This window comes from Eublepharis macularius, chromosome 6 (assembly GCF_028583425.1).
Source record: "Eublepharis macularius isolate TG4126 chromosome 6, MPM_Emac_v1.0, whole genome shotgun sequence".
Classification (NCBI taxonomy): Eukaryota; Metazoa; Chordata; class Lepidosauria; order Squamata; family Eublepharidae; genus Eublepharis; species Eublepharis macularius.
In genome coordinates this window covers 29,470,785-29,487,250 of record NC_072795.1, presented here as the reverse complement: position 1 = coordinate 29,487,250, position 16,466 = coordinate 29,470,785, and the positions used below count along the sequence as shown (strand labels likewise).

Here is a 16,466-nt window from a genome sequence, read left to right as displayed (position 1 = left end):
TGCTGTTCGTGCCCATCTCTACTCCTGGCCCACAACAAGCCTCTGCTGACAAGGCCAAGACCTGAGGGAAGCCGGAGGCAGGGCTGGAAAGCAGCAAGAGTGGGGGTGGGGTAAAGAAGCCAGGTGTTGGGCCTTATCTTAGGGGTGGGAATATGGGGGAGCAGGGTGGGGTGGTGCAAGGTGAGAGGGGGATTTAAGGAGTACTTGGAACTCTGGCCAGGGAGGAAAAGGATGGGGGGGGGTCTGTCCCTGTGCTGAAGGGGCGGCCTCTTGGGCAGAAAGGAGCTTTTGAGAGATCTACAACCCTGGCACCTTGCCTGCTACTTCTGAGGCCCTGGGAGAGCTCCAGCAAGGGCGCTCACAGTAGCAACTGCTGACAAGGCAGCTGGGAGCAGGACCTGGGAGAAAGAGACCAGAAAGTGCAGTGGCACCATGGCTGACAGGCAGGTGGTAGACCTGGCCTTGAAGAATGCTCAGAACAACAAATTCTTTTTATGTTCCTCTTACATGAAACTTTATCAAAATTGTAGAGTCCAGTAACACCTTTAAGACTAACCAACTTTATTGTAGCACAAGCTTTTGAGAAACACAGCTCTCTTCATCAGATGCATGGAGGGTATGAAGAAACTGGCCAGAGATATATAGGGGGAGAGGGGAGAGGTTACAAGGAGTGAGGACCATGTAAATGTAAATCAGTTGCAAAAGTTATGAAAGTGGTGGAGTGCACAATCCAGGCTGACTGTGACCCCTTCCCATCATTGCTGAATCTGAATGGAATGCCTGAAGGCAGTTACTTCTAGTAATGAGATCCTCTTTAAAGATGTTAAACATTAAGTAAACTTCAATGCAAAGACATGTTGGGTGAAGTGGTTTCTGGTATTTATGGAACACACAAATTGTCAACCTTCCTGTTGTAAACTAGACATGCATGCTACAGTTAACTAATTTCTGCACTCATACTGAGCCCCAGGTATTCTGAAAAAATAATACTGGAAACATATTTCAATTCTGATACGTTATCATTTCATGCTCTGTACTGAATAATTAGTTGTTTCTTCAATAAAAAACATGGAATGACAACATAACTCAATAACCATGTTAACTAAATCTACTGAAGTTGCTTTTAAGGAAATAAAATAACTTACCTTGCTGTGCAAGCGTGGACCTCAGCATCCCACTCTTAGACCATATTTTTATTTGTCCATCTTCACCAACTATAACAAAGGAATGTTTAACAATACCAGTGCATATTATAGAATGAACAGTCTTAACACTGGACATTTAAAGTTGTATTAACTTTATATTCTGAATTCAAATTGACGAATAATTATATTTAACTTTTGTGTGGCAAATCAAGTGCCAAACTTTCTCATTTACCTGGGATTCCTATGCTACTCTAAAATTACTGTAATGCACCATGGACATGGTATGGCAATGGCTGGAAGTGCACCAGAACAGGGTTATGTTGGCTAAAAGTGATTTATTAGCTAGCACAATGGTACTCACTCCACAACTTGTGGAGAGCCACATTCACAATTACCATTAACGAAAGAGCCAAAAGTATTGTATGACCAGTGCACCTCCTCAACAAATACAGACATACAACGAGAAGTATTAATATTGAACATATACCCACAATCCTTTAAATTACCAGAGTACCTCTGTGCATGTCTCTACTACTGAAGCTTAGGTAAGCCTTTTGTACCAGAAATGAGGGAAGAGGCTTCATTGTCTTCCTGCTCTCTCCTCATCATGAGAAGAGTGGTGAGAGAGTCTGGTTACTGAGATGCTGGGAGGAGGGTCCACTGGAGTAAAATCAATACCACCCCACTGTGGCCAGCATGTTCTTTTCCTGAGTTGCAACCTTGGAAGAAGAGTGGTGGTTATAGTTTCTTTTCTCTGGGGCTAGCTTGCTCTTCTTCTGATTCCTGTCTGAGAGTACAGAGGTTGCTACAGGGCAAGGCATGCTGAAGAGAATGGGTTCTACTTCCTTCCCTAGCACAAGGCTCATGGTGGCTCGCAATCTATCTGTCCTCCAGTCCCTCCAGTGGCAGCTGTTTCAAAGCACAAACCACCTGCCATCTCAAGTCTTAACAGGCAGTGGTCTTGCCCACTTTCCTGGAACATAGGATAGGTGCCACATTGGAGAACAATGCTCAGAGCAGCCACCGGGGTTCCCAAGCCACTGAGTATCACTGAGCTAGTGACTCTCATGTGAAAAGTGACAGGCTTAGTTTCATTCTATTTGCTTCCACCAACTTGGGAATGTATTAGATGGTAGCAGATATGTTCTATAGCATACAAAGCTATGCTTTTGTAACGATACTGATACGTCACGTTACTGAAATTAAATGGTAATGGTGGTGTGAGCTTAAAGGTTATTTAAATCTGCTAGTACTACGTTTAGCACAGCTAGGAGAAAAGTCAAGATCAACACACTGCATATGAGGGAGAAAGTATCAGGAGAAAATTTCTTCTGACATAAAAACCTTTTGTGGTACTATATGCAAAAGATTTGATAGTGATGAAACAAAAGTTGTTCAGAGCTGCCTTATATCCATATTAAATGATCAAGGTAAGAATACTTATGTTTATTTTTAATGTTAATACCACAATATTGTACTACATAGCACTTAACTTCAGATTCCTGGGAATCCTCAAAAACATACATTCAAGTCCCTGCTTCACATTTAGAAAAGTGAATAAATCCAACCTTTTACCATTCCTTTGATTTATAGCAATTTACCCTACAAAGTGAAAGTGAGCAGCCTTGCCTTGCCATTAAGTAGATGGAAAAGATGCAGAAAGTATCAGTCAGCTGCCAAGTTGACTTTGTGTACCTCCTCCACAAGCATAGGCAGAGATGCACTCTCTCTCTTTACATAACCACAGCAGTCAACTATGGAATTTTAGAATTACGTTAGTAGCTAGCCTCTGTGTTGGGTTATCCTTACAGATATTCAGCATGCTATGCTCAACTTACATGTTAAATTTTCAAGCTTTATCAAGACACATTGTGGTTTATAATCTACATCATAATTTTGCCTCCAGATTTAAAACATTTTCTACTGCTCACAGTGCAATCCTGAACAGGTCTACTCAGAATCCAGATCTATACAAAAGGACTTACTCTCAGGAAAGTGTCAGTCACCTGAAGTATCTTCTGGCTTTCCTCACTTTGGTTCTATGACAATTACCTGAAGCATGATTATGTGAATGCCTACAAGGTAGTCTGGATCCAGCAGAAGATACTGACAGATGCAGGTCTTACCTACTTTTCCTCCCCTCAACAGTAATTTCTTATCCCAGGAAAACTGATTCCTGAGGAAGCAGGACCTGTATGGAATAACAACCATGTGGGGCAGTGGGCTGCAGTGAGAAAAGCATCTTATCTCCCTTCCTGCCTCTTTCGTCAACAGAGTCCAGCTGATGGGAAAGGATGGAGCAATTTCATCCGCTTCTCACTCATTTGGTGTAATGGTTAAGAGAGCGGGACTTTAATCTGGAGAACCAGGTTTGATTCCCCACTCCACTTGAAGCCCTGGGTTGGTCTCAGCTTCTAGGAACTCTCTCAGACCCTCCCACCTCACAGGGTGTTTTGTTGTGGGGATAATAACAACATACTTTGTAAACCACTCTCAGTGGATGTTAAGTTGTCCTGAAGGGCTGTATATAAATGGAATGTTATTATTATTCACTGCAACCTGTCCCTCAGGGAGCGTGGTTATCAATATACATGTATGATGTTCCCTTGTCCTTAAACAACAGAAATGGCACCAGAGATATTCTTAATATGCCACATATAACTAACTAGATTATTTACTTTAGAGGGGGATGGTCAGGTGAAATCAGTGGTTGAAAATTTCTGAGGTAATTCAACATAAAATCAGAGACTTCAGTACTTATGTTCCTCACGGTTACTGTTGCTTCTGTTTTGAGGCTTTGGTTCTCTTGTTTCTCCACAACCACTTTAGGATACTCTCTTTTAGTATTCTCTTTTCTGGAGTTTGGAATGCTGGTGCCCACTTTCTAGTACCCCAAACCCCTTTTCTTAACACACCAGTGCCTTCCTTCACTCCTTAACTGAATCTGAAGGTCTCCACAGGCAGTTTCCAATCACACCTGACCAGGGATCTCTCCACTCTCCAGAGCTACCGCCCTGTTTGAGTGGATAGAGAAAATCTCCTCTCCTTAGAAGATCTATCCCCTTTCTTTGGCCCGTTTGGGAGTCTGCTCCTACTTCCCAAACCTCCTTACCCACTTTCCCCAGTTCTCCTGCCAGTGTTAAAACTGCTCTCTGTTAGGACTCCATCTCCCAACTCTTCCCACTGGATCCCTTTCTGGTAGCACTGAAGACAGACCCTCCTCTTTCCAGCTCATGCTACCCAATCAGATCTCTTGGAGTAACTTGTCACTCAAAGCTCTCTGATTCGGTGATGGATTATAACCTTAACAGTCCTGCAGCCCTTCCAGGCTTTTTAAAAATGTGCAATCTGTCACAACTCGCATCTCTTGGCATTAGTTTTCCTAGGTCTGGAAATAGCTTCTGGGAGGGAGGGAAAAGCAGAGGAGTTCTGCATTATACCCTGTATATATTCCATATAATAGTTAATATTTGTGATTTTATCTACTTTCCTTTCTTGGACTCCTTCCAGGTCTCAGATGGGAGAATCTTGGGAGTCTAAAAAGGAAAGATTAATAGCCTAGGTTTGATCTGTCTTTGGGTTTTTATCATAAAAAGTCTGTTATATGCCTCTTCACAGGGACGAGATAAGACACTGTATGTGTGAAGCTACCACCACCTTTGTGATACTGGCAGCTATCCCACTTGTCACATTAATTTTTTTATAAACCCAGATATTCCTTAACAAGCGCCTGCTTTGTATATCCCATTAAGCTACATCAGCTTAAACTACTCAGGTGATGCATCTTTTGGCCAATTCTGCAGGTTGCTGCTGAACATATTGAAAAGTGAAGGTTAAAAAAAAAAACACAGAGAAACAAGCATGACTAGAGGATCTCTGAACAAAGAGGCAATGACTGCAATTCATAATGGACATGGAAATGAATGAAATAGATAAGTGCTAGTGTGAGCAAGAGCCTCCAGAAGGCTGTGTCAGTTTCACTTCGCCCTTTAAGAGGCAAAGAAGCAATAAACAAACCTTCTGAGCAGTGATCTCCCTGGCTCTGTAGAGAAGGGAAACTGACAAAGCCTTCGATCTTTTTTAAAACTCAGCTTCCCAGCTAACATTGCGACTTCCTTCACATGCTCCTCCTTGTGTAATTCGTCTCTTGTAGCTTAGCTCTAAGTAGTGACAAGCAACAATCACTACAGTCACCCTGACTGTGCAGGACTCTGGGAAGTAAGTACATATTCTTCGGGATTCTAGCCAAACAAGAAGAAAAAAAAATCCTTAACTCTTCTCACCCATCCCTAGACCATATTTCCATACACATTCTCACCATTCAGTGGGCATCTTACTTGTTTTCAATCATGTTAATGGCTTTACTTTGTTTCAGTTAACTACGTGTTCTTTGTTTTCGTTCTTTGCTACAAACACTAAGCTTTAAAAATGAGGCCATTGTACTTCTGAAGGCATTCTTTCCTTTGTTTTTACAAAAAACCTAAACAGCCACCAAAAAATACCCTCTTACCTGTAACAAGTGCTGTTCCATCATAATTCCATCTTCCTGCTAGTACAGCTCCACAATGAGCTTCAACGCTTTTTTCCACTCTTCCTGACTTGGAAATCAAATGGAACTTGCCTACACAAATTTGAAGTTGCTATATTAGATACCCAGTCTGCACTGGGAAGGCTATTTACTTCATGTTCTTGGAAATTTAAGAACACAGGTAAAATAAAAACAATTATCTGAACAATGCTGTACAGCAAGAGTTTGAGTCCAGTAGCACCTTAGAGACCACTAGATTTCCAGATGATGAGATTTCAAGAGTCAAAACTCCCTTTGCCAGATACAAGGAGTGGGAAAAGGCAGGAGTCTTTATACTCCAGGGAGAAGGTGGGAGAGGTAGTGCAAATTAAGAGTGTCAAAAAGTTAGCTATAATATATGTTGTAATTAATTTAATCTTGAAAGCTCATATCCTGGAAATCTAGTTGGTCTCTAAGCTGCAACTAGACTCTAATCTTACTCTTCTAGTGCAGTGCAGACCAGCATGGCTACCCGCCTGAAACTGTTTCATTCTTCTTTTTTTAAACTCCTTGCGTAGCTGGTTCATAGCAAAACCTATATGTTGATCACTAAGAAAGTTTTTCAGTTCATAACTGTTCCCATTAATCTCATGTACACCAAAACATAAAACACTTTCCAGATTTACACAACAGTATGGATCAGATGAAATGAAGTCATTCATGTTTAAATCTTGTTAAAATCAATGAGACAAATTAACTATCTAACATAGATCCATTGAAATAAATTGATTTTAGCCAGATTGGGGCCTATGTTATCTGCCTTTTATTTCTTTAATTGGCAATATTATTAATTACGGGAAAAATGAAATTACAGCTTTCTGTTAGGGAACAGTGCCATAAAGTTCCAGGTTCAAAGCTCACTGGACAACAGACCAACAGTGACCGATACAGAAGTATTCAACTTGTGATAGCCAGGAAAATGGTCTTCCTACAAACCCACTTTCGTTGATAAACAGAAGAAACAGAGACTGCTTGAACAGTCATATCTTGCATCTATGAAGTCGTATGTGCCCCTTGACTACTGGAGTTTGTTCAGGAAGATACTTTAAAATAAATGGCAGTGTTCAAAAGCTCATTTGGTGACTGCAGGCTTTCTACTTTCACTTCTCTCAGCCAGATTTAAAAAGTAAAATGTTTGACCATATGCTTTATTCATAATACAGTTTGGAACAGAATGTGAAGGGACTCAGTTTCAGCCTTACATTAACTCTCGGTGTTATAAAATACTGCTCCTTTCTTCCTGTTTTTATTATTTAATGAAACCATAAACTGGTCTCAAACTTGAAACAGTTTTGCAGTTCTGGAAAGCATTCAAATAAGAGATTAGCAGCCTATTCAAGTACAGTGTGTACAGAACCCATGTCTGTTATATTCATTTGCTACCACAGAACTCTTAAATTTTCTGCTGTAATTTTAATGGTTAGTTACACATATAACAAAAACTAGTAGAACAAGAACATAAGTTTTAAAGAACCAGTGCATACAGTATTAAAGTAATCATTAAAGTGGTAACATAAAATTATTTCAAACAATAAAACAGACTAATATTTACCCAAATTCACTTTGTTAAAAAAAAAAGAATGTGACATCACTTAAATATACAAATAATCAAAGTACCAAACTACTTAGAAAAAACTTTACATACCGAAGAGAGGCTATTTAATATATCAGATCAAACTGAAGCCCAACTTAAATTGCAGTACTGTGTGTATTGAAATGCTGGGTTCCAGAACATGGACTTTCAACCAATTATGCATAAAAACAAAGTGTCATGTGACTGGATCAAAAGGCATTTTGGAAAGCTAAATATTTATAGACACAGTAGCAAAAAGCTTGTCAATGGATCATCATGAATGTTATTTTTCAGAGAATCTTTAACTTCTCTGTGTATGCTGCGCCTCTCTTGTTGCCAATGGCAAATCATTCTGATGTTACAAGTGGGCCTCTATTCGCAGGGGAATAAAAAGAGTATCACTGGCTTAGCTGTCCTGTGCATTTAGCATCTGGATTCCAAGTTCAATGGGCATCTTTTACAAAATCAAACCCCACCATTTATAGCAGCATACATGACTTCTGAATAAAGCTTTGTGACATCCAATTGATCGAGCAGGACAGATAACATTTGCAATTTTTGGCTAGAATATTGGGGCACTGAAGAAGCACAAAGAACAGGTTAGATGGGGACATAAATCTACACTGGTTAAATATTGAAGGGTAAAATGTTATGCTAGTATTGCAGAGAACTGCTGCTGTCACCATCAAAAATGGGATCTTGTCCATGCTCATATGGAAAAAAGGCAGAAAACGCAGGTGGGCTCTGTCAGGGCTTGCCGCGGCCGCCACTGGGTAGGGCGCCGGGCGGTCTGCTCCTGACATCAGAGGGGTGCCAGGGATGCTGCAGGACCCTGCTCTGTGAAAGGAGGGGCAGTATACATCACCCAGACTCCCTCTCATTCCACTTGCTGGTCTGCTCAACCTGTGCCACTCACCCCCTCTGGCCTCACCTCCTCCATCCACTCTCCTCCTGGTCTTTGCTCTTGCTCAGCTCCACTCCATCACTCCTACTCAAACCCACCACCCCAGAGCTCTTCCCAGCCATCCTTTATAGGGCTTCCTCTCTCTGCTCCGCCCGCCTTCCAGCCTGGTCTTGGGCTGCCCCAAGTAGTTGCAGCTGGGGTAGCTGATCTGGCTCCACTGACCAGCACCAGCTGTGCCTTGTTCTCTGGCTGCCAAGCCTCCCTGCCTCTGCTGATTGCCAAAGGCAGGTCCAGCTGCAGCCCCCTGGCTGGCTGCCAGGCCTCCCTGGCTGAGCCGATTGCTGAAGGCAGGCCCAGCTGTGGCCCCTTGGCTGGCTGCCCAGCTCCTCCAGCAGAGTGCCTCCAGCAGCTCCACCTGGAGGGGCTTGGCTCTTGGCATCTCCTGGGCCAGGCTACTATCCTCTAGCTGGGGCATGGCTCTGGGCTGTTGGGGCTGCTGCTCCTTCTCTTCAGGTAAGGGCTCTGTGTGGACGACTGCTGGGTCCCCAAACCCACTGTCCTTGCCCCCTTCCTGTGCTCTGCTTAGCCCCCTTTCCTCCCCCAGGGGGGTGGGACTAGCTGGGCTCCCTTTGTCTCCTCTCACCTTCCGAGGCCTTGGGGCCTCGCCCCTTCCCCCTGGCACAGGCAGGTTCTGGCTCTGTTTGCCAGTCAGAGTGGTTGAACTGCTGTCTCCCGGCTGCCCCCCACCGCTGCCTCCCGGCAAGTCCGGGAGCTGGGCTGCTGACCCCGGACAGGCTCTTCCCAATACCCATAATGGCTTAATGAACTGTTAATATCCAGTACCTCACCTACTTGTAGCTGTAACCCTTCTGGGCCGATTTCAGTAGTGTGTTTTTCTGGATCTCAGGAAGGAGCACAGTGGAAATTGTACCACTTTGGACCATCTCTCAAGATTATAGGAGGCAGATGTCATCAAGGGGCAATCCGAGCTCAGGTTTCCTACGAAACTTCTGCTTTCACAATTATCCATCTAATTATCTTCATCTTATGTTCACAAGCCTGTGGGGTAGGTTAGCCTGAGCGAGTGACTTGCTCAAGATGAACCAGTGAGTGTAATAGTGAGTAGGTATTTGAGCCCAGGTCTCCCTGTTCCTAGTCAGACATACTAACCATTACACCACACTAGCACTCAGTGTGTACTACAAGTATTACTTGTAATACTTGTTACTTCTGGGAAGAGACTGACAGTCAATTTCCATGAAGCTACTTGGTAGGATTCTTTCCCTTCCTCAGGGCAATCTTGAATATGTAAAGGCTTGCATACTGTTCATGGAGTGTCCTTTTTCCTTTCCATCACAATTGGTGCTTTGTCATTGGACAAGAACATTAGCAAGTTAGCTAGTGGTTTCCAGTTTTTGCATCTTACATTCCACCAATCTTCTGACCATAATGGAAACAAAAAGCCTACTTTTCTTGAAAAGGACATTTATATATTCACAGGCATTCTGTTATATTATTATATTTACTATTTACAGTAAGTATTAAGAACACAAAAATTGCAGAAGTATCATTGGCAGTAAAGTTTATTGCTATAGGTTTAAGACACAATCAAAAATAATAATTCCATTAGTAGTTGAAAACTTTACTGCTACAGTAACTGTAAAATACAATGATAATAAAAAATGCAGTAGTATTATTGCAGACAGCATGAGTTCTGATAACAGGAAAAGTGGGTGGTGCTTCTAACTCGCCACTGATGGAAATCACATATAGCCACAATCTGGAAATTGTAGGTGTATTTTATCAACTAAAAATATATTTTGGCATCTTACACATAATGTTTTTAAGCTGCTGTGATGATTAGGATAATTCTGTAACTTGAAATGATGGGCAAGGGGAATGAGGATGAGGATGAGGCAGATGCACAGTGCATAATTCCTTGAAGTGGCACATTAAAGACACTTGTTGGTGGGCAGAGGCAACAGGAAATTAGCAGAAACACAAGATCCCAAAGTTATTATTAGCATGCCAAAAGGTCACCAATGGATAATCGACCACAGGTATGGTTGGTAGAAAATAACATGTCACACTTGCAGGTGGACATCGGGATTTAAGGGAAACAAATGCTTAGTAATTGTTATGAAAACCCTGCACCCAGTGTGTAGACTACTGCACTGGTGATATGTGTACCACTGATTGAGAACCATTAGCTTAGAACACATTTTTAAAAAAGGTATCCATACTGTGCCCTTGGAATAAGATCAGGCTACAAAGGATAAATCTTTGTTTCATACAGTGTTGTTGAGTTTTTAAAAAATGTTTGTTTTACTGAAGAAATACATGAGGAATCTTTTATATATAACAATAAATAAGGCTAATACTTACCATTGTGAAGCAGTGCAATTCTAAGAATAATTTAGCTCACTATTACGGCACTAAGCACCATGAAAGGCTTTCTATGAAATTCTATATGGTGTATAGTTTGCCAGCGTGGTTGGTCTTAAATGTGACAATCACAGATGATTAACTCAACAAACCCAAGAATTCTATACTACTGCTTTGTGTTTCAGGAGATGTGTTACTGCTGTTAATCTATGAATTATAGCAGCTGTCTACTTAGATATGCTTCAAGATATAATGGTTCCTCTATTACATATGTGGTAAAGCAAGGGCCTCGGTGGACAATTTCTGCTTTTTACTCACTTTAAAAAAATCTAAAATGCAGTCATAAAATATGCTGTACTCTGGGGAGTTCTGGTTGGAATATTAATACCATAAATAAGATTAAAATTGGTGTACTATCATCTAAGAGTGATTCTCTTGGTTATCTACATACAGAACCAATTTGTAGACTTTTGATTGACAGCACAATAGTGTTCTGAAAAACACATTAGTGGCCTTATAATGCCTGTATGGGTATCACTGTAGCATTGTTCTATTTTCAGAGGTATCAACTGGTTTGCAAAAAGATAGCTTTATCCATCCTCAAGTTGTAGACAAAGGGATATTTTTTAAAAAAACACCAAGGCCCAATAATGTCAGGTTCTGCATCTTAAGAAATTGAAATGCAGGATAAAAACACTGCTAGCTTGTTCTTTTGTGCTTCGGTCTCTGACTTCATAGGTTTAAGTCCTCACCAAAGCATGTTTTTAGGCTCTAAAATATTTTTAATGTAAACTTGAACAAATTATGACAATACTTCTTGGGAAATACTTTTTCCATTTATACAGCTGTTTAATCTGGGCAAAAATTGGCAATCATTTGCAACAAATACCAGACAGTCCTATCATATGTGCATTTGGAAATAAATCATATTAATTTCAGCGGTACTTAAGCATGCTTGCAATTTCAAGCTAAAGGTGCAAGCAGATATGCCAATACCCAATTCCTCATGAAGAGGGAGGGGACTGGCCAATTTAAAGTGTAATACGATCACAATATAGAGAGGGACATGAACCTTGTATGGTTTCCCACCTGAAAACACTTTTTTAAAAAAGTTTTCCTACAGGCAGGGGAAGGCCCTCTCAGAGGTTCAGAGAGGCCTGGGACACTTCCAGCTTTTGAGTCCCCAAGCCAAAAAAAAAAAAAGACCACATGATATGTATAAAACAAGTGCAAAATAGCAAAGAGTCCAGTAGCACCTTTAAGACTAACCAAGCTTTTGAGAGCCACAGCTCTCTTTATCAGATGAGAGTTTCATCTCGAAAGCTTATGCTACAATAAAGTTGTAGATCCAGAGGAGTTAGCCATGTTAGTCTGTAGTAGCGAAATAGAAAAGAGTCCAGTAGCACCTGAAAGACTTTAAACCAACTTTACTGTAGCATAAGCTTTCGAGAATCACAGTTTTCTTCATCAGCTGCATCTGATGAAGAGGACTGTGATTCTTGAACGCTTATGCTATGGTAAAGTTGGTTAGTCTTTAAGGTGCTACTGGACTCTCTTCTATTTTACAATAAAGTTGGTTAGCTTAAAGGTGCTACTCTGCTATTTTGCTACTGCAGACTAACATGGCTAACTCCTCTGGATTTATAAAACAAGTGGTGAATGTATATCAGTACAGTTCTCCAAAGTTACATTTGTCATGTTTATTGCATAAGTCTCAATTTTTAAAAAAGTAGTCGTCTACATTATTTTGAATCAGTTAGAATGATGAGAGATGTTCATCTGAAGCTGAAGATTAAAACATGAACTGTATTAGATAGACACCTGACTTTCTTTTAGAACAGTAATCGGGGGAGGGGTTAATACCATTTCTGTTAATATTAATATCAAGATCATGGGTAGATACATTGTTTCACAACAAAATCTAAAATACACACACAAAAATCTCTGACTGAATATAATGCTGCTGCAAACACTGTGCTATAAAATTAACAATATGCATTTTCAAGATGACTTACCATCAGAACTTGTAAGTACAAAGTTTTCAGCTTGGGTTTGCCTCTTTCCACCCACACTTTTGGGAAACCAGTGAAGATCTATGGGGTAGATATCATCAGGTAACTTCGCTACTTGTGTTGCCTCACAAGTTAACAAATTCCATTTTATAATCTGGTGGTCTTCACTGCATGAATAAAGTTCATCTGCTGTTGTCCAGCCTACACAACTAACCAATTCCTTATGTTTTAACAGAATTAAGGAATATCATGCTGAAGCAGTTGAATCATACACAATGACAAAAAGATATTAAAATCACTTTTAAAATTTGCTTTTATAAACTAGGTGATGCATGAGTCAAGGGAAATCCCATTCTTAATCAGCCTTACACCCACTGAATCTACGAGTCCCCACTTGCAACATCGCACTTGCCTGACCTTGTTCCCTCCCTCTGCTATGGCTTCACTTGTTCTCATCCCCCTCACATTCTTAGATTCCTTCCTCCCACCCTGGTCATTGACCCTCTCAATTGTTCCTTCCCATGCCCTCAGCCAGCCACCTGCCAGTTCTTTCCTCTGTCTTGGTGCTCACTTCACCTGCTTGTTCATTTCTCCCTTCCCCTTCTTGCCAGGTCTGTTTCCCCCACTCACAGCTCCTATGTTGTCTCCTGCCCTATATCCATCTTTTCCCTCTTTCCCCCCACCACCCCAATGTACTTCCTTATTTTTGTGGCACAGGTTTTATGAGTGTCGTTTTGTCACCCAACTTTTTCCCAGAGGGATGTCATACATATTTATACTGATCTGTTTCAAAGTATTCTCCTCCTCCATTTTGTCCCTACAACAAAACCTCTGAGTTAGGTTAGACCAAGAGTGACCAGCCCAAAGTCGCCCAGTGAGTTTGATTACAGAGCAGTAATTTCAACTTCAGATTTCTCAATTCTAGTAGAATATTCTAATCAATATACTACATTGGCTCTTTTGAAACAAACTGCTCATTTTTAAAAGTAATATTATGACTAGGGACAAACTGCCAAATCAAATTCAACAGACATTCTATCTTTGCACTAATTAAGAGGAAACATGGTAACAAAGATCTAACTCCTTGGCCTTTAACAAGGAGTGAAACAATGCTGCCTCTGAACTTCTAAAGGGCTCTTAGCTACCTGAAATGCATTTGCACAGCCTTGGATACATATTTCTAACATACAGAAAATCAAGATGCCAGAAAGGAAGATATATTCATTTCAAATGTCACATTCTGACCCCGACACACACAATGGATTCACATTCCATCTTGTGGGGACTCCATCTTCTCTTTCCCTGCTTTCAGCAACCAAGCAGTGGAATCCTAAGCTACATCCTTTTAAGCTCATTGACTTCAGTGGACTCAGAAGGATGAAACAGTGCTTAGGATGCCAATGGGTTTGCTACAATGCCTAAAATGGGCAAACATGGAACTGCTTTCAAAACAGGATTTGAAACATGACTGAAAGTGGGCTTGCACCTCACTGTCTCAAGACGGTCATAGTTAGTACTAACAGCAGCTTCTCATTCTGGACATCAAAGCAAAGTATAATCTTCACCAAAAACAAACAAAAAAAGGAAGAAGGGAGGGAATCCACAAGAAAGAAGAAAGAGCAAGTCTGTGAGCTCATGGAAAGCTCTTGATCTATAAAACATAGTTAGATTTTCTTTATTTTCCAAAGCAGGTTTTCACATTGTATCCACCTCCTGCACTTAATACTCACAACAACCTTGTGAGGATAGGTTAGGACAAGAGATTATGACAGGCCCAAGGTCATCTGACAAGCTTCCATGGTTGAGCAAAGGATTCAAACCTGGTTGTCCCACATCTCAGTCCAGCACTCTAACCATTACACCACACCAGCCCTCACAACATGGTGGCTAAACAAAGCCTCTCATTTAATATAACAACAAGAGCAACAACGTTATTTATAGTCCGCCTTTCTCACTGAGACTCAAGGCATATCACAAATGGAGCTGATGAACAAAAGAGGTGCTTAATATGAGACTCTCATCATAATTCACGCAAATAACAACCATGAAGCTTGCTATTAGAGTGAATTATGATGAACTGATATCTATGACCCCAAGATTTTCTAGCCTTAGACAGACACAAAAGGGGTTTTTAACCTATCACAGAGGTGGCAGAAGGCTTGGCACAACCTAGGAAAAGCTGAAGTAAATGAGTACTTGAGGGACTCCCTTGGTATTCAGAAAAAAAATCGCTTAGTAAAAAACTCCCCACATCAATCAAAAGCCTGAAAAAAACATTCAGATGCATACCTGTTCAAAAGACAGGAGAACAGAAAAGCAGGGGAGAAGGGATGCTTATATAAAGGTAGTGACAAGTTTAGATTTCAGAGCCAGAGCAATTGAGAAACTGCATTTGAGAAATATCAGTTAATTTTATCATCAGAAACTTTTCTTTGTGAACAAAAAAGCTGCAGGGCCAGTGCCATGAGTACATGTAAAAAGAAAGGAAATCAAAGCGTGGGTAAATTCTTTTTCCACTATTACATCCGTCTGAAATTTTTTAAGTTAGCCTTCCTAATTTAAGCAAAATAATACAAACAAAAAACCCGATCAGTGCAATTCCATGCATGAATACTTATAAGTAATCCCTCTTTGGTCAACAGGGACTACTCCTTGTAAACATACATGGTATCAATCAATACTTTTTTGCTTCAGCACAGCCATAGCAAATAACAAGAAAAGTACAATATTATTAATACAAATTACTACATCATAAAATTTAAACCAAAATTGACAAAACTCCATCAAGATCTTTAAATCCATAAAATCCATAACAGCATGTAGTATAATATAATACTACTAAAGGGAACTTATTAACATACATGGTATCACATGGGTGGCTCAGTTCAATCTTGGGATAGCAAGATTAATAAAAAATTGTAGGCCCAAATAGCCTGTAAAGAAGAAGATACAATAAATTATGGGTGTGCACAAAAAAATCCAGGAAGTCTAGATCAGGATTTGAGGGAGCCCTGAAAAATCTCTAATCTGGTTCAGAAAGATTAGATAATCCAAAATTTATCAAGCCATTATTCCATATGGGGAAAAATATCTGGGGGCTATCAAGCAAACTTCACCAAATTTTCAGGGAACCGACTCCCGATTGTCCACTAAAGTTTCCAGAAGTTTCTATGGACCCCTGAAGAAAGCACCCCAGCCACTCTCCATTGTTTCCTATGAGGGAAACATTTCAAAGGAAGCTCTGAAGCAGAAACACACAGGCAAGACTGCCACTGGCACACTCCCAAATGCAAGCTCAACCCAGAGAAAGCCAAGTACCCCCTGGACAAGCTGCTCAGCCACTCTCCATTGTTTCCTATGGGGGAAACATTTCCAAGTAGGCTCTCAGGAAGAAACACACAGGGACAAGGCTGCAAGGAGCCAAAGGCACAATCCCAAATACAGGAGGAAGCTCAACAGAACCAAATTAAAGTCCCTCCAAACCCAAAGTGCCCCCTGAACAAGCTGCCCCCATTGTTTCCTACTGTGGGAAAATTTCCAAACTGGCTCTCAGGCCAAAACACACAGAAGCAAGACAGCCACTGGTAAAGGCACACTCCCAAATGCAAGCTCAACCAGAGAAAGCCCAATAGAGCCAAACTGAAGAAAGGGAATGGAATCCCCCCAAAACCAAACTGAAGCAAAGGGACCAACATCAAACCAGAGAGTCATGCCAAAAAAGAGAATTCTACCCAAACCAAACTGAAGCAAGATGCATTGTTGTAACTTAGCCCAACTGAGTGTCACTCAGAGAAGGCAGGTAGACAAAGAGAGCTCCTGTGTAGATTGGCCACTCCCTCCTGCCCCTCCTTTCTTGGAAAAAAACACAGAGAAGACAGGG

At 41.0% G+C, this 16,466-nt stretch overlaps 1 protein-coding gene across 8 annotated transcripts in view; it reads right to left on the bottom strand.

Moving 5' to 3' along the window:
- IFT80 (intraflagellar transport 80) overlaps positions 1-16,466 on the bottom strand; it is a 112,584-nt gene that overhangs the window by 90,278 nt on the left and 5,840 nt on the right. For 4 of the 8 annotated variants that reach the window (XM_054982590.1, XM_054982594.1, XM_054982593.1 and 1 more), the window contains 3 exons: positions 12,590-12,816; positions 5,656-5,766; positions 1,146-1,214 (listed from right to left, as the gene is read on the bottom strand). In XM_054982590.1, coding sequence (XP_054838565.1) covers positions 1,146-1,214; positions 5,656-5,766; positions 12,590-12,816 — 407 coding nt within the window. Of the gene's footprint in view, positions 1-1,145; positions 1,215-1,705; positions 1,884-5,655; positions 5,767-7,357; positions 7,443-12,589; positions 12,817-16,466 lie in introns of those variants that run through there. The other 4 variants (XM_054982598.1, XM_054982596.1, XM_054982597.1 and 1 more) reach the window with 4 other exon arrangements.